The sequence below is a fragment of the Armigeres subalbatus genome, chromosome 3, assembly GCF_024139115.2.
Source record: "Armigeres subalbatus isolate Guangzhou_Male chromosome 3, GZ_Asu_2, whole genome shotgun sequence".
Classification (NCBI taxonomy): domain Eukaryota; kingdom Metazoa; phylum Arthropoda; class Insecta; order Diptera; family Culicidae; genus Armigeres; species Armigeres subalbatus.
This window is the reverse complement of record NC_085141.1, coordinates 237,564,823-237,583,170: the sequence shown is the minus strand read 5'-3', so window position 1 is coordinate 237,583,170 and position 18,348 is coordinate 237,564,823. Positions and strand designations below refer to the sequence as shown.

At 45.6% G+C, this 18,348-nt stretch overlaps 1 protein-coding gene across 6 annotated transcripts in view; it reads left to right on the top strand.

Annotated features, from left to right (window-relative positions):
* Positions 1 to 18,348, top strand: part of LOC134221115 (fat-like cadherin-related tumor suppressor homolog) — a 386,241-nt gene that overhangs the window by 342,976 nt on the left and 24,917 nt on the right. For all 6 annotated transcript variants that reach the window (XM_062700308.1, XM_062700312.1, XM_062700311.1 and 3 more), the window contains one exon: positions 8,256 to 8,857. In XM_062700308.1, coding sequence (XP_062556292.1) covers positions 8,256 to 8,857 — 602 coding nt within the window. The remainder of the gene's footprint in view (positions 1 to 8,255; positions 8,858 to 18,348) is intronic.

Genomic DNA, 18,348 nt, shown 5'->3' with positions numbered 1-18,348 from the left:
GGAGGCTTCTGAGCCTCTTGAAAGGAGGCTTCCAGGCCTCTTGAAAGGAGGCTTCTGAGCCTCTTGAAAGGAGGCTTCTGAGCCTCTTGAAAGGAGGCTTCTGAGCCTCTTGAAAGGAGGCTTCCTGAGCCTCTTGAAAGGAGGCTCTGAGCCTCTTGAAAGGAGGCTTCTGGGCCTCTTGAAAGGAGGCTTCTGGCCTCTTGAAAGGAGGCTCTGGGCCTCTTGAAAGGAGGCTTCCGGGCCTCTTGAAAGGAGGCTTCCGGGCCTCTTGAAAGGAGGCTTCCAGGGCCTCTTGAAAACAGGTTTCCGGGCCTCTTGAAAGGAGGCTTCCTGGCCTCTTGAAAGGAGGCTTCCGGGCCTCTTGAAAGGAGGCTTCTGGGCCTCTTGAAAGGAGGCTTCTGGGCCTCTTGAAAGGAGGCTTCCGGGCCTCTTGAAAGGAGGCTTCTGGGCCTCTTGAAAGGAGGCTTCGGGCCTCTTGAAAGGAGGCTTCCGGGCCTCTTGAAAGGAGGCTCTGGGCCTCTTGAAAGGAGGCTTCCTGGGCCTCTTGAAAGGAGGCTTCAGGCCTCTTGAAAGGAGGCTTCCGGGCCTCTTGAAAGGAGGCCTGGGCCTCTTGAAAGGAGGCTCTGGGCCTCTTGAAAGGAGGCTTCCTGGCCTCTTGAAAGGAGGCTTCCGGGTCTCTTGAAAGGAGGCTTCTGGGCCTCTTGAAAGGAGGCTTCCGGGCCTCTTGAAAGGAGGCTTCCTGGCCTCTTGAAAGGAGGCTTCCGGGCCTCTTGAAAGGAGGCTTCCGGGCCTCTTGAAAGGAGGCTTCCGGGCCTCTTGAAAGGAGGCTTCCGGGCCTCTTGTTAGGAGGCTTGGCGACCTCTTGAAAGGAGGCTTCCGCCCCTCTTGAAGGGGTGCTGCTGTGCCTCTTGAAAGGAGGCTTCCGGGCCTCTTTAAAGGAGGCTTCTGGCCTCTTGAAAGGAGGCTTCCGGGCCTCTTGAAAGGAGGCTTCCGGGCCTCTTGAAAGGAGGCTTCGGGCCGCTTGAACGGAGTCTTCCTGGCCTCTTGAAAGGAGCCTTCCGGGCCTCTTGAAAGGAGGCTTCCGGGCCTCTTGAAAGGAGGCTTCTGGGCCTCTTGAAAGGAGGCTTCCGGGCCTCTTGAAAGGAGGCTTCTGGCCTCTTGAAAGGAGGCTCTGGGCCTCTTGAAAGGAGGCTTCCGGGCCTCTTGAAAGGAGGCCTGGGCCTCTTGAAAGGAAGCTTCCGGGCCTCTTGAAAGGAGGCTTCCGGGCCTCTTGAAAGGAGGCTTTCCTGGGCCTCTTGAAAGGAGGCTTCCTGGCCTCTTGAAAGGAGGCTTCTGGGCCTCTTGAAAGGAGGCTCTGGCCTCTTGAAAGGAGGCTTCCGGGCCTCTTGAAAGGAGGCTTCCGGGCCTCTTGAAAGGAGGCCTGGGCCTCTTGAAAGGAGGCTTCCGGGCCTCTTGAAAGGAGGCTTCCGGGCCTCTTGAAAGGAGGCTTCTGGGCCTCTTGAAAGGAGGCTTCTGGCCTCTTGAAAGGAGGCTTCCGGGCCTCTTGAAAGGAGGCTTCCTGGCCTCTTGAAAGGAGGCTTCCGGGCCTCTTGAAAGGAGGCTTCCGGGCCTCTTGAAAGGAGGCTTCTGGCCTCTTGAAAGGAGGCTTCCTGGCCTCTTGAAAGGAGGCTCTGGGCCTCTTGAAAGGAGGCTTCCGGGCCTCTTGAAAGGAGGCTTCCGGGCCTCTTGAAAGGAGGCTTCCTGGCCTCTTGAAAGGAGGCTTCCTGGCCTCTTGAAAGGAGGCTTCCGGGCCTCTTGAAAGGAGGCTTCATGCCCCTTGAAAGGAGGCTTCTGGCCTCTTGAAAGGAGGCTTCCTGGCCTCTTGAAAGGAGGCTTCCGGGCCTCTTGAAAGGAGGCTTCCGAGCCTCTTGAAAGAAGGAGGCTTCCGGGCCTCTTGAAAGGAGGCTTCCGGGCCTCTTTAAAGGAGGCTTTCGGTCCTCTTGAAAGGAGGCTTCCGGGCCTCTTAAAAGGAGGCTTCCGGGCCTCTTGAAAAGAGGCTTCCGGGCCTCTTGAAAGGAGGCTTACGGGCCTCTTGAAAGGAGGCTCACGGACCTCTTGAAAAGAAGCTTCCGGGCCCCTTGAAAGGAGGCTTCCGGATCTCTATTAAGGAGGCTTCCGGGCCTTTTGAAAGGAGGCTTCCGACCCTCTTGAAAGGAGGCTTCCGGGCCTCTTGAAAGGAGGCTTCCGGGCCTCTTGAAAGGATGCTTCCGGGCCTCTTGAAAGGAGGCTTCCGGGCCTCTTGAAAGGAGGCTTCCGGGCCTCTTGAAAGAAGGCTCCCGCCCTGTTGAAAGGAGGCTTCCCAGCCTCTTGAAAGGAGACTTCCGGGCATCTTGAGAGGAGGCATCCTGGGCTCTTGAAAGGAGGCTTTCGGGCCGCTTGAAATGAGGCTTCCGGACCTCTTGAGAGGAGGCTTCCTGGTCTCTTGAAAGGAGGCTTCCGGGCCTCTTGAAAGGAGGCTTCCTGGCCTCTTGAAAGGAGGCTTCCGGGCCTCTTGAAAGGAGGCTTCCTGGCCTCTTGAAAGGAGGCTTCTGGCCTCTTGAAAGGAGGCTTCCGGGCCTCTTGAAAGGAGGCTTCCTGGCCTCTTGGAAGGAGGCTTCCGGGCCCCTTTAAAGGAGGCTTCCTGGCCTCTTGGAAGGAGGCTTCCGGGCCTCTTGAAAGGAGGCTTCCGGGCCTCTTGAAAGAAGGCTTCCGGGCCCCTTGAAAGGAGGCTTCCGGACCTATTGGAAGGAGGCTTCTGGCCTCTTGAAAGGAGGCTTCCTGGCCTCTTGAAAGGAGGCTTCGGGCCTCTTGAAAGGAGGCTTCCGGGCCTCTTGAAAGGAGGCTTCCGGGCCTCTTGAAAGGAGGCTTCCGGGCCTCTTGAAAGGAGGCTTCCTGGCCTCTTGAAAGGAGGCTTCCGGGCCTCTTGAAAGGAGGCTTCCGGGCCTCTTGAAAGGAGGCTTCCGGGCCTCTTGAAAGGAGGCTTCCGGGCCTCTTGAAAGGAGGCTTCCGGGCCTCTTGAAAGGAGGCTTCCGGGCCTCTTGAAAGGAGGCTTCCGGGCCTCTTGAAAGGAGGCTTCCGGGCCTCTTGAAAGGAGGCTTCCGGGCCTCTTGAAAGGAGGCTTCCGGGCCTCTTGAAAGGAGGCTTCCGGACTTCAGGACTTCGGTGTACTTTTCTTTGTCGGTTATAACCAACAAGGCCTCGTGTCTGGATGCGTTCGACTTGCGCTTCGCCCTACTGACCTGCTCGCGTCACGTTGGCGCCTTCTCGTAAACTCCATTACATTGTCGAGCTATGCTGGCATCCCAGGTAGTAGCCCGCCGAGCATGTTGATAGCCGGGCTGTTGTCCCCGGTACTCCACATTCCATCCTGTTGAGAGGAGACCTCACCAAACCCTTCTCCATGAAGAGGACCACCACCTCACTTGCTGCTGCTACATAAAATGAATTTAAAAAGTTTGAAGAACCCATTACTGTTGATCCCATGGATATCTATACATGCCTACAAGTGTTCGTAGGCAAGGTGTTCAGAGCCAAATCAGCCAAAAATAGTCAGGAAACATCATCTGAGCCAACTTCCACCTACCCAGTCAACATTTTTATACCAATTGCCATTGATATAGGTCATCATATACACATAAGATATTATGTATATAATGCACCGAATCGCTATATACCTACTAAAGTGGAGGCCATATACGGGCTAAATAACGACTTTCTCGAGTTTCCATGAACATTTATACGACTTAGTGAATATGTAGAAAAATAAATGGTAACAACCCTGTCTCGAACATTTGACCTCTGGAACTAAAGGCTGATGCTCTACCCTTGCGCTACTCAGCAACTCTTGAAAAGCAGCAAAATTTTGACAATCATAATCTAGATGGCGATTTATTATTGACAAGAGCTTCAGTGTACGATATGAACTACATTGATACGATTCGGATCCCTTGTTGTTGTGCGTACAAATGTGGCTTGAATCGTATATGATAACAACATATGATTATCCTGATAATGTTCGTACATAACAACGATTGCGCATCATTCCAAACGATTCAACCCACGTATAAACGATTATGAAATGTCAACATCAGTCTTTCATCGTGTTTACTCTCGAACTGTGTTTACAACTTAATTACATTTTAGTTGTTCGATAAATTGTTAGTGCAGATATTGAGCGATACTGGTTGGCAGTGAAAAAGTAAACCGGCAATATTCGGAATTTTGGCAGATCGGATGGAATGAAGTAAGTAACTTTGAAATTAATTCAATCGGTAAGGTTCAGTGGCTCAGTGCTCAACGCGCAGAAGGTGGAAGCTATATACGTACAACGCACATCGGTATGATATGATTTGCATGATAATATTTGTATACATAAGCGATATTTCCGATTTGATCCGATAAAACTGATATTGTTTATATAGGTTTATGACTTCCATAAACGCAATCGTATATATTGCTTACCCTGCTATCATATACAATAATATTCATATTTTAGCCATCTATATAAGCAGTCATATACGAATGTGAAAGAAAATAGCAATATATGCGATACAATTTATCATTTCATATACGATATGTGGTTTACTGGGTAGTAGGTAAAACTAGTTGACAGGATTAAACTGCGTGCTGCAAGGCCCGCCATGATTTTATGGGACGGGAGACAGCATGGCTATTAGCCCACTCACGGTTTAAAGTCGGTGTCACCGGTTTTACTAGGATAGTGGAATGACTCGACTGCCAGCCCTTGTTTTCGAAATATAACAATATCCAAAACATGATCCGTTAGCACGCAGCAAGAATCATAATTAAGACCTAATTGGCACCAGCCTTAATGCACTTCCCAGCGCTCCCGGATTGTAGTCCATTTAACCGATCTGCTATCATTTGTGAGCGCCACGGAGATGCAAACTACGCTGGCTACCGAGATAATAATAAGCGAACTACACTACCATGCTGGGGGATAGACAGTACTTAAAGTACTCCCCTTAAGACGACCCAAGTAATCAAAAGTACCTTTAAAAGTACGTTTTCCGCTTAATCAGCTTGACTGAGTTGATTAAGTGAAAAACGTACTTTTAAAAGAACTTTTGGTTACTTGAGGACACGCTTTATAGTGCCTCTCTTCGATGTTCTGTCTAACTTCTGAGCTAGTAAGCACATCAAAGCCTTCAGCTCTTCAGATCTTTTTCATGTGCCTTTCACCACCACTTCTTTTTGAGCCATTCAGCTTTCAACGTGCTCGCAAACTACCCAGATAGTCCCCGGCGGCGGATCTATCCTACTCCGACGGGGAGTCCCTCGGCGGCGGAAGCTCTTCTGTTATTGTCGAGCCGCATCCGTTGAAGGGTATTACGTTGCCAACACTACTCTTTTAGGTTACCAATTTTGATCTCATTGTCGCCGTGGCCGGTTGCTTCATCGTGGCAATCTGCTTCCTATGTGTTCCTTTTCGCATGTGTATGGATTGTCCTGTGCTACCACCACTCCACATTGGTTTTTGTTGACCATGGCAATCTTTTCCGCAATTGTGATCTGGTCCAACTGTTTACATTGGAGGTTCATCTCGTCGTGTAGAGCCCTCCCTTCTACACCCTCACCTAGGACTTTCTGGGCTTGCGGTCCATATGAGGTACTGCCCGTCTGTAATTCTTCCTTATGTTGCGAACCTTTTTACTGAGGTCTGCCTGGCTTCTCAGTGCTGCGCATCGCCATAAGCGCGTCAGCGTAGCGTCTTTCTCTGTTTTGATAACCATCAGCGCTTCCTCCCAAGCTCTCACCGGGTTCCTGGTTTCCGCTTTCTTCTTCTTCTATTTCCTGGCAACCGTTTGTCAGAGATCCTCCTTAGCCGTGCGGTAAGATGCGCGGCTACAAAGCAAGACCATGCTGAGGGTGGTTGGGTTCGATTCCCGGTCCGCTCTAGGAAATTTTCGGATTGGAAATTATATTGAACTCTCTGGGCATAGAAGTATCATCGTGTTAGCCTCATGATATACAAATGCAAAAATGGTAACTTGGCTTAGAAACCTCGCAGTTAATATCTGTGGAAGTGCTTAATGAACACGAAGCTGCGAGGCGGCAATATCCTAGTGGAGGATGTAATGCCAATGAAGAAGAGTTTGCCAGCAGCCGTTCGAGCGCAGGTTCTCTTGGTCGGGTTGGCTTCCCGCCTCCGGTGGCCGACTGGCTTGTTTCGCCTATGGCCTTTTTTTGCCCTTCTCCCTTGCTTGTCACCGTGTTACCTTTAGTGGGCCTGCTCGCGCTCTCCCAACGCCTTCTTGCGTTCCGGCGCGCTTGTGTTCTCTTTCGTTGAGAGTAAAACCTATGACGACGGTCAATATTGTGCAGCCGCATGCCAATAGCCGGCACGGTAGCGCACTTCTCGACGACTGCTTCGCTACTCGTCTTCTTCAATTCCATCTCTCCCGCACCCGATTTATTGGGTGAAGACCTCTCCAAACCTCTCCTTGCAAAGGGGTTCATTTCCATGCTTTGTTTGTTGATTTATCTAGCTAGCTAACTCGTAATTGTTGGAGGAACCCATCTAGAATAGTCACCTTTCTGATCCCATGGCTATCTTTGCTGGCCATACGGGGATTGATACTTCGATGTTCAAAGTCGAATGGGTCATGAATAAATCAATTGGTTGGGCGAACCAGACGGCTGGATCACGAAGGCGTGCCCCAAGGCCTCCCACGGTTTTACGGGACGGAAGGCAGCTATGGCATTAGCACTCCCCCCATTCCAAGCCAGTGTCACCCGACTTTACTCAATTTCTGCTCGTGTTCGTTGATGTTGTCTAAAGTTAACTGTCTTGCGTGAATTTTTCTGGCACATGATTTCGAAAACACACAATTTACAAAACATTGACACTGGCATAAAATGCGAATTTCTTTTGGACACGGCCTCATTGCAAACCCCCTTTTAAGAAAATAAATAAAGCCGTTACACATATTTAATTTAAATTATGTCCAACTGGACTCCGAAAGGTCAAGAGGGGGGGGGGGCTATAAGAAAAAATAAATATTAAAATGGAAAAAATCAATAAAACTCCTCGGATTTGTTAAAGAATGTTTTGAAAATCCTCAAAATCATCAAAATTTTTTGTTGTTGCCCCCTCAAAATATAATTTTTGGGCAAAAAAATCCGAAGAGGGGGAGATATAATTGTTTTTAAATATTTGTATCGGAAAATAAAAATAAAAAAAAATAAAAAAAAAACAAAAGAAAAGGGAGGGTTTCAAGGCGATGTCCAAAAGAAATTTCGAAATATTTGTCAGTGTCAATGTTTTTGAAATTTTGTGTTCTCGAAGTCATGCACCAGAAAAATCCACGACAAACAGTTAACGTTAGACTAGAAACAAACAAAGTCGATTTCTCAATAGCTTGAGCTTGATTGACTGCTCGTAGTTGCTACTCCATTATGACCAGATCAGCTGTTCTTGCACAGGGAACCAACAGATGTTTGCTTGGGACTAGCACACATCTTCAATGTACAAGTACTGGTGATCTCATTTGTTAGGTCACACTGGCGCCTGCCACGTTAGAATGCAAGTCAATGTAGGTAGGGAAGGGGGAGGAAATGATGAGGCAATCACTCGCCCACTGCAAGCCGAATATATCTCTGCTCTTGCCACGAGTTCATGCGGAATTTGTTGGAATTTTTGGGTTAGGTTCGAGAGGCAGAGGTCCGTCTTGGTTAACGAGCTGTCAATGTGATAGATAGGAGAAAGCAACTGATGGAATTTCTAATTGGATGTAGGAAACGAGCTCTATAGTTCATTTCCAATTCTAGCAGATTACTGTTAGAATACTCAAGTTGAAGGTATAGGAATAGTAATGGAAACGGTTTGGAAGTCCATTTCCAGTTCTAGCGATTGCTATAACATGAGAAATATAGAGAAAGATACAAAGTAGGAGAATGGAACGGACCTGGGATTGAACCCACGACCTCCTGCGTATGAGGCAGAAGCAGTAGCCATATAACTACCAAGCCCGTTTTACAAACAAAGTCGATTTCTCAATAAGTTTATTTATTTTATTTTTTCTGGCAGCCGCTATTCTCAGAAATGTTCGATTGAGTCAACATTTTACATATTGACTTTATTCGAAGCGTTTTAATGTTAACATGGCCATTTTTATTAGCACCCCGTTCTGCATAGATCCGAGGAAACATCTCATTAACTCATCCCAATTTAAATTTATCATTAATTATCTATCGTTTCTTCTTTTTTCTCACAGGTATCAACCAAGTGATCACATATGCTCTGCAAACCGACTCAAAAAACACCTCCGAGTACTTCCACATGGATCCAACCGATGGTGTTATCTACCTGAAGAAATCACTCGACCACGAAACCCTCAGCCATCACCATTTCACTGTGATAGCAAGCGACAAAGGCGTCCCAAGTCTCAGTTCGACCGCTCACGTGTGGGTTTCCGTCATGGACATGAACGATAATCCTCCGAAGTTTGAACAACCATCGTACACCTGCGTTCTTTCCGAACATGCCACCCGTGGACAGTTTGTCACCGTGGTATCCGCTTCCGATCCGGACTACATCGATCACGATCGTCTCACCTACACCATTGCTCAAGGCAACGAGCTGCAAACCTACGACATCAACCCGGTCAGTGGTATCATCACCCTGGTTAACATGCAGAACTTTGCCGAAAAGCACGTCACCATCTTGAACGTTTCCGTCACGGACGGAGTGTACACCAGCTTCACCAGAGTGAAGATATCCATCCTCCCTGCCAATCTCCACAACCCCACCTTCGAGCACTTGTTCTACGATGTCAAGGTGAACGAGAACCAACTAGCTGGCCGACTGGTGACAACGGTAAGTACCCGCCGGCGAACTTAACCGGAACCGTTTTTCGCTGACGATAGCAGAAAAACGTTACACTTTCCCATTAGACCTAAAGTGCCAAATAAGAACCCTTCAAGGAGGCGTTCTTTGAAGTGGATTATTCTCATTATCATTTGTGCAGCCCATCCTCTTTAGTTCATATCCTCCTTGTTGTGTGATACAACCCGGAACAACAGGATCCAAAACGTGCACTGCCACGATACATTCATTATTATATCAAGGGTGTGGTGCACGACGGACTGATCCCCACCGTATTTCCGCCCCGGAACCAACCCATCTTTCGGCGCTCGGCATGTTTCCATCCGTTTCCCACATGTGCTTTAATTTATGCTAAAAGCACATTTGAAATTAGTGCTGCAAAGTGGAGCCCGACGGAGCGTGGTGTGGATTAAAAATTCAGATGTGGGTAGTTTCAGCCTTTGTCGCGGTTGCTGCGAATGCTGCAGCTCTGCTCTGGCAAAACAAATTGGTGTCGACGACAACATCGCCAACTGACTGTGCACGGGGGGCTGCGGTGACTGTAGATTGTGGATGCATTGTCATGCTTTTCACACCTTGATGACTACGCTGGAACATATGTGCGGGAAGTATGCTGCTTAGAGTGGGGACATTTTTGTTATACTATCTCTATCAGTTCCAGGAAGAAGCGCTAAAATTGTGATACTTTGGTAATCCAACATGTAACCGTTCGCGAATGGTTTCGAGGTGATTTAAACACGGTGGCTTAAGCGCCACTCTCGAAGAGAGACCACCGGTCGTGTTCCCTATTTGCCCGACTTTTACAGACCCTTTACCTCTGGGGACTCTCGAACGGTCGCTGGCTCCAAAATTACTTACGCCTTATATTCTTTCCCCACTTCCCACCTACCTGAACTCGTTCAACCCACTGAAAAAGAACGGAAAGCAACTTTCGAAGACAACTTTAAACTGTAGCCACGGCAAACGCAATGGGAGTGAATTTTCCCAGCCCCGTGAAACGCAATACAACTAAAACTCAAGCTAACTTCTTCAAATTACTTAACGGCATTTATTCTTTAATTCGGGTTGGACGTATCGGCACGGAATGGAAAAAAAAGAGCTAATCATGGCCATGAAAATACAAGCTCACATACCTGCGCAGGATTTTGCTTCACGATGCACTGATGCGAATACTCCGCCGGGAAGATGGCGACGATGTCCTCCGACCAGGTTGTGGCGATGGCGGCCGATTGGCTTTGCCGCAGATGCTGCAGATTGGCGCGCAGCGATGGAGGTCGAGCTCGAGCGATATGGCCGAAACTAAAGATGCGGAGGGAGTGGCGGCTGGACGGAAGGCTTCCGATTTCGGAATCGAGAGTGGTCCGAATAACCGTTGCCTCAAGCTAGTAGCTTTCTCTCCCTGGCGACCCGGCTTTGCGCACCTTTCCGGTTCACCGAGCGAGGACTAAAGGAAGACTACTAACCGTCGGTTCAGGTTCGGCCCTGCGTACGATTAAGGACGGCGTACGGGGACCGCACTCTCAGGACTGATCCACGGAATTGGCTTGGGGATCTTACCTTCGACGGTTGATTGGTGACCGCCGAGTTTTCGCTTTTAGACGAGCGACTTCACTCCTCCTCCGTTTAACTACCTTTGCAGGCGGGCCTTAACGCACGCTCGAGCTCTCGATGTCCGTTGGACGAAATGGCGGGCCCTGTAGACGCCACACGTATTCCCGTACCCGACTCCGGTCGAATACACAAATTCCAGCCCGTACCAAAAAGCGCAATGCGCTGGAAAGTCCAACGCGAATTCGTTTTATTAACAAAACTTTACATTAAACATTTAAATTCGTTTTACCTTTTTGTACGTTTCACTAAACTAACTCGGTGTTCGCGGAATTCAAAAAACACGTCCTAATGACGTCTGCTACGTTAACTGTTAATTTTAGAAATTTGATTAAAATAGACACAGAATAATTCACTCCAATCACACTTTACCTATTAGTCAAACTAGCCAAACTCAACTTAAAATACTGAAAAACTTCGTAGCCTACTCGCAAACACTTCTGATTACCAGCCGTTCACTTAGCGAAATGATCGAGTTCTTGTCTGAATTTTATAAAGAAACTTATCCTTTTGAAAAGTCGTCAATTATTTTAAATTTGCGCCAAATAAATTTGAAATGGCGACAAAGAGTGCGCGCCTTCGGTGAGTCGATAAAAAACGAGCACATGAGAACACTACAACAGTACATGGTCAATTTCTATTTGGATAATAATTTAGTCAAGACACAAACCTCGTAATCGACATACAAATAAAAATTCAAATTTCTTTTCGTCCGGTTTGCAAGTTATTTACGTAATGTAATGTTTCACTATTTGATTAATTCCAAATAACTTTAATTTATGATTTTACTTAAAAAGAGAAAAACGTCATAAATTCTTATTTTGACTTAATCACAAATTGATTGCAAAAACGTAAAACGTTACAAACACTTCTAATGTGGTGGCTCATGCTTAAAGTGTTAAGTTTACTGATTTTTTTTTGCAGTTTTTCACGCGTTATTCAAAAACCTCACCAATACTCCAAATGCACTCTCAAGCGCAATATTAAAATGCGGATTGTATTTTCTATGATTCTGTCCACATACAGGTCATCCAGTTCACCAACAAAAATTTCCTACACAGATTGAAAAGAATGCTGTTTGGTTTAACACAACACATAATTTTATAAGAGAAATAATAGAAGGGTTTCTGAATTTCATTTCAATTTGATAACACGATGGCTCATAGCTGTCTTCTAACGAAATTTGGTTCTGTTTTCTGCCACCGACCACAAAACTCGTATACTAGTCGGCGCTTTTGGAAGTGGCTATTTTTTCGGAGACACAGGGCTACGGATGAAGGAACACTTGGTCCTTCAAACGGTTACCAGCTTCGGTTGTTGTCCAGGTATTTCATTCGTCAATCAGGGTCCAGAGTATTGGTTGGTTCGGGTTGCCAAGTCATCATATTTTCTCGAGAAAATGGACGTCTTTTAGAAATAAGGGTGATCGCTTTGATAGTGCTTGTTAATTGAAGAGTCCAAAGCCGTAAGCACCAATGCTGAAACCGTTGTTCGCAGTTGGCCCATGGCTTGGAATATGACCGTGTCTTCCACTGGATTAACCAATTCAGAGGTTCGACCAGCGATACGACGACTCTGCTTTAGGGTGTCTGTTTTAAGACAATTTCTCCACCAGCTTCTCGGTCTTAAGTGGTGGAGGCCGGTAATCCTAGGAATACGCTTCTGGAATAACTCAGTGATCGAGTGGCTGGCACATTCAGTTTTTTGCCTTTCTCGTACAACTAAGTTGTACCGAAAGGCTATTATTTCACTCCGAAAACGAACTTTTTATAGAAGCCTCTGAGACCCATAGTATTATATACCAATCGACTCAGTTCGACGAGCTGAGCACATGTCTGTCTGTCCGTGTGTATGAATGTGTGTATGTGTGTGTATGTGTGTGTGTTTGTGTGTGCATAAAAGCTATAAAAAACATTAGACAACTTTTCTTATAGTAATCCTTAACCGATTTTCTCGCAACAAGTTTCATTCGACAGAGGACAAAAGCCTTGTTGATCACTATTGAATTTTGTAACGATTGGTCATTTCGTTCAAAAGTTATGAAGAAAATGGTACATCGGACCATATAAACCCCGTATAAGGTGGGTGTCTTAGCTAAATGCGAGAAAGGCATCACCAACGCCAGGTGGATTAATCTGGATTTTTTCTTAACCAATGGTTTTACAGCAGACAGCAGCTGTGTCAGAAATGCAGCACGCAAGTTACGTTGGCGCAAAAGTCGAAAGTAAATTAACCAGGTTCATGCTAACTAACTACAGTCCGTAGAATAAGTGGCTATTTATTAATGACCATTTTTCCCAACGAGACGATCCAGCCTTGGGCTGAAAGTCTCGATAATAAAGACAAAAATAAAAATTAATGACCAAGTCCACTTCTCTGAGCCGTTTGGCTCCTAGTTTGTCTTCGGGAGACGCTTTTAACAATTTTATCCGGGTTTCAAAGGCTTTCCTGGTCCGTCTGAAGTGTTCTTTGTAGTTAAGGTGTCTGTCAATGTTAGCTCCCAAAAGCATGACGATTTTCTTCTATGGTGATGTGCTGGCATGGAAGTTGATGGTTGGAATCACAAATATGAGTCTGGAAACATTTTCCGGCCCACATTTGGAATCCGGCAGCTTTCGCCCATTTGGCCACACTATTTACCACGGCTTGGATTTTTCTCCGGTCCAACCGAGGATGCTTCCCGGGCGCGATCAAAAATATGTCATCAGCGCATACCAAGTTATAGATGCCTATTGCTAACGTGGCGAAGACTTCCTCCATCGCAATCAGAAAGAGCGTAACTGTAATAACAGAACCTTGGAGGACTCCGGCCTCCTGCTTCGCATTTTTGGATGTTTGGGCTCCGAGCTGACTTAGGAACGAGCGTTCTTGTAGGAAGTATTTAAGAAAATGGAGCAGGCTATATACCCCAAAGCTTTAAATTCGCCAAAACTCCGGGAGTCCAGGTCCGACTATAGGCTTGATAGATATCCAGGCCATCTCAATGTAGTGACGTGCCTTCTTTGCCCCGTCCAAAATCTGTCCTAATGTCTTAAAATTGTAGCAGACCGTTAGGCCGAATGGCCATTAGGGTAAAATGCCCAATAGTGGACCCCCTAGTAGCGAAATTTTGCTCTTTTTGTCATAAGAAGTAGAAATTTTCAACATATTATTTCTGCTTGACATCTAATACCAAGTTCTGCATCTCCTCTTCACGATACATACATGAAACACTCAAATACACGATGTTATTCGCTGAAAATTACATTTTAAAGTCTGACTGTATTCGCCCTATAGTAGACCCTCTGGGGGTCCATAATAGGAATTTGCTTCGCTATAGCCGACACTTCATTTGATTTTTATGTTCCGTTTCGGGACGTTCTTCTTCCCTATTATGGACTCCCCAAAATATTCCTATAATGGACACTCTCGTGTTTATTTTTTATAGAATTGTAAAAAATCATTTAATTTTACTTTCTATAGCATTTCCAATGCATGTAATCAAATCATAGGACTGTAAGGTAGGTTCTCCCGATGGAATTTCATAGCAAATGATTAGATTGTGTTGTAATAATGCAAAAAAAGCTGAAGGGTCAACTATTGGTTGGAGGTCCACTATTGGGCACTTTACCCTACTTGTCACTTTTTAGCTCTTACTGTTCACTTTTTATTTCTCACTGTTCACTTTTTACTTCTCACTACTCACTTCTCATTTCTCAATTCTTACTTCTTACTACTCACTTCTCACGTTTTACTTTTCACTTCTCACTTCTTACATCTCACTTCTCATTCTTCGTTTCTTCTTGCTTTTTCTTTTTTCTTTCTTCCTTCTTGTTTACACATTCTTCCTCTATTCATGTTCTTTTCTTCTCCCTACTATATTTTTTTTTCATCTTTTCCCTCTTCCTTACTTCTTCTTTCTTTCTTCTTCTTTCGTCATTTTTTCTCCTTCCTTAATCTTTTTCTCCTTTTCTTTTTTCCTTCAACCTTCTCACTAACCCTTTTCTTACTTCTTACATCTCACTTCTCATTTTTCACTTTTCACTTCTCACTATTCATTTCTCATTTCTCACTTTTCACTTTCACTTTCACTTGCCAATTTGCATTTCTCATTTGTTATTTCTCACTTCTCATTTTTCACTTTTCATATTTCACGTTTCACTGTTGACTTTTCACTTGTCACTTCTAACTGTTCACTTTTTACTTATCACTACTCACTTCTCATTTCTCAATTCTCACTTCTAACTTCTCACTTCTTAATTCTTAGTTTTCACTTTTCACTTCTTACATCTCACTTCTCATTCGGCTTATTGACCAGGAATCCTCAAAGTAGGTACTTGCACCGCGACCAGGGCTGAAAGGGTGGAGCCAAAGCGTGCTACGTTTCACCCAAGCAACCGTTACGCCCCAGTAAGTCAGTAAGCCGCCTATTCACCATCCTTTCTATAACTTTAGCAGTCACGTTGGTCAGCGCAAATGGCGGGAATAGTGACCAGAATTTTCGGAATTTCGGAATAGGGACCACCAAACCGCCCTCCATTATTGTCCGGGGAGCGTACCCGCCATACATTCTGTGTTGACATCCTCAGGTAGGGTGACCTTACCGTTGGTTGGAAGATATTTTAGCAATGAGTAGCCTATTTTGTCCCTGCCTACGGATTTTCTCTTAACCTTGCACAGAAAGCATTGCATCTAATCCAGCGTAAAGCCGTAGTTGTAGTCTTTATCATTGTCAATGGGGAACTGGAACGCCTGGATTTCAGAAGCCTCCATGCTCATGTTTTTCCCGGATACTGCTTGTTGCGACGGATTTTTCTGGCTCGAAAGAAACAGTTTTGACAACAGTGTCCATTTCACACAGCTCCAAAGCTGAAATTTATTATGCAATTATGAATTATTATTGAACTTATTATTTATATGAAATAACTTACAAACTAGTTTCACTTCAATCCACGAGCCACAGTCTCCGTCGCCGCTCTAAACTATTCTAATTAAATCCTTTTGCCTCTGTATGGAGGTATGTACATTAATTTAATAATGTGTTGCCAGTTTCACAAAATATCAAACTTCACTCAACACTGCTGATAAGAAAACTTCTGTATGAAATGGTTGGCCAGAGTATCGGCAACCAGGGTCAGATCATGCTGCATAATGCCTAGAGTTTCCATCCCGGGACATCCCGGGATTTAGGAAATTTCAGGATTTCCCGATTCCCGGGATATTATTTTTGAAATCCTGTAAATCCCGGGATAACCTTGATAAACACTATTTTATTACTTCAGGTTAACTAACAGTGTTCTGTGATGACCACCAATGTTATTAGTTTTATACGCCTAATGCCAACATAGAAGATAATCCCATAATATCTTGTTTATACCACGCATCAATCATGAAAAGGGTACCCCCACCCAAGGAAATCACAATACATGAGTTCCCATTCCTCCATGGTGGGCTACTAACTGATGCTTCTCTCGGCAGCTGCGGCTCCTTTTTTATGCAAACAACAAGTTCTATCTACAAGAGGTGCTGTACACTACTTGATATTCCAAAACTCCACCAAAGTCCTGAGGACTTTGCACGTCTCGCTAATCTCTTCGCTCGTCCATACTCTGAGCCAGTTGTTCTGAGCTCCTTGTCTCCAGAACAATTCCTGGTTCAATCCAATGCGCTACGAAATGGCCTTCCATTCGACGTTTATACATACGTTTTTTGATACCACGGCACCAGGTGACTTATGCGGCCGATCCAAGGTTCTGGAAACCTTTTGGAGATAAGAAAGAACTACAGCTGCTGGCAAAAGTATCACTCAGTAGCCTGTCATGAATTGGAATGCTGGTATAGTGTTTTCTTTGTGAGGGGGTTTCCTTATCTTCAATTCGAATTTTACCCCTCAACATTGCAATGAATCTTTTTCAAAACTAAAAATAGGTTTTATTTAGAAGCATTGAAAAATCCTGGGATCCCGGGTTTTTCCGGGAATATGGAAAATTTCGTCCCGAATCCCGAGGCAGTGAAAATGACCGGGAAATGGAAAATCTAATAATGCCGTTGATGGACAGGGCTGTATTTACATCTGAATCGCCTGCTCCCCTTGATGCACAGGGTGCGTTTCTACAATTCGGTCGCTGACGAACTCTTTTCACATCTTTTCCTTTCCATCCCGGATGACTTGGCGGCATTCGTTCCGGGCACTCTGGTATGTTGCGTGGAAATCATCCGATTCGAGCGGTCAAATGCTTTTGTTTTTGGACTTTTATAGGGAACGAAGGCTGGTGTTGCCTATTTTTCTTGTACAGTCGCTCAAACAGTGGAGGAATCTCAGCCCGGAATTGAGCTGGTCTTTGGGTTGCTGGTATTAGATGCCCGGAGTAGGCTATGTGACAGCTCTATGAACTTTGTTGGCGGCTTGTTGTCTAACTCCCGCTCGATTTGGCTTTCACAGCAATTTCAGTCAGCTTGTTTGTATGATAGACAAGTCCTGCAAGTTACTTCAATGGGTTGGCTATCAAGCGTCAGGAAGATCGGGAAGTGATTGTTGCCTCTTGGGTCCGCGTCCCTGGACAAGAGCAGCCGGATCACTAGCGAACTCCAGGCAAGAGTAAATGGCTGACTGCACATGTTCGCTGTGGAACGCTCCCTCCCAAGGAGATCCACCAGATCGATTGTTGTTGAGTAGAGGGTGCAGCTTATCCGAGAGGGGCGCTGACAGTTGTTATCGACATGAAGGGTAATCGAACATCGGATATTGTCCGCCAGTTACGATTGGGGGTGGTATCCACACTGACGAGGCTACGACTTTTCGAATAATTACCTGCGACTGGAATAAAACTATTTAGATCATAGGACTGGAGTTCATTAAGTAGATTGGTGCGTGTGGATTGAAAGCCTGTACTTTTAGCAACAAGTGTTTGCCTGGGGAGCTCAGCCTGCACATTTTGAATGTTTGCCGATTGGGTTGGAACTATCGAAAGTGATCTGGAAGATGGAAGATCTTGGTATATTTGCTATGGGATTGTAGAAAGGGGCCATCCTTAGGCTAGCGGTAAGATACGCGGCTATAAAGCAAGACCACGCCTAGGGTGTTAGCCTTATGATATACGAATCCAAAAATGATAACTTGGCTTAGAAAACTCGCGGTTAATAACTGTGGAAGTGCTTAATGAACACTAAACAGCGAGGCGGCAATGTCCCAGTGGGGGATGTAATGCCAATAAGAAGTCTGTCGAAAGGCTGACTAAGCTTATAACCTACTTTATTTCCTTTATCGGTGGTACCTCACTATGCCTTCGGACGGGATGAGCTTGAGTCGTTACTTGCGCTGAGATCCTTCCACTCGTGGTCATTTTTCGTTGGCGTTTGAATTCAGTCCAAGGGTACTGAAAAGTCAGTAAAAATATCATCAAACGGGTTTCTCTGGTTTACTCTGGTTCGTCTTTCTTGCTTATTGGGACGATGACTTTTGCGGCATTTCCTTACTTGCTGATGATTTGGTCCTTGATATCCAGGTTTACTTGAAGATTGTTTACCATTTTGGTAAGGTCAGCAATGGTCTTAATAAGCTCTTCATTAGCGCCGTTTCTCTGAACCTCGACCATCAATACGTTTTATTTTTCACCGGTTCGCTTGCTTCAGGTCTTCAAAAGTTTTTCATAACATCTCTATCTTTTGACCTGGAACATACTGATTTTGCATGTACAGGACACTACCTGCTCACGGTGGCGTGGCTTTTGCTTTACACAACACCTTACAGAAAGCGCGATCGGGCATTTCCAGCAGTTGAAAAAGCACAGATAGAAAAAGTTGTTGAAATTTACACGAAAAGTAATGCACATAAAGGGAACGCCAAAAAGAGCGTAAATTTAAACGATATCATCGCCTGAATGTATGCGATTTCC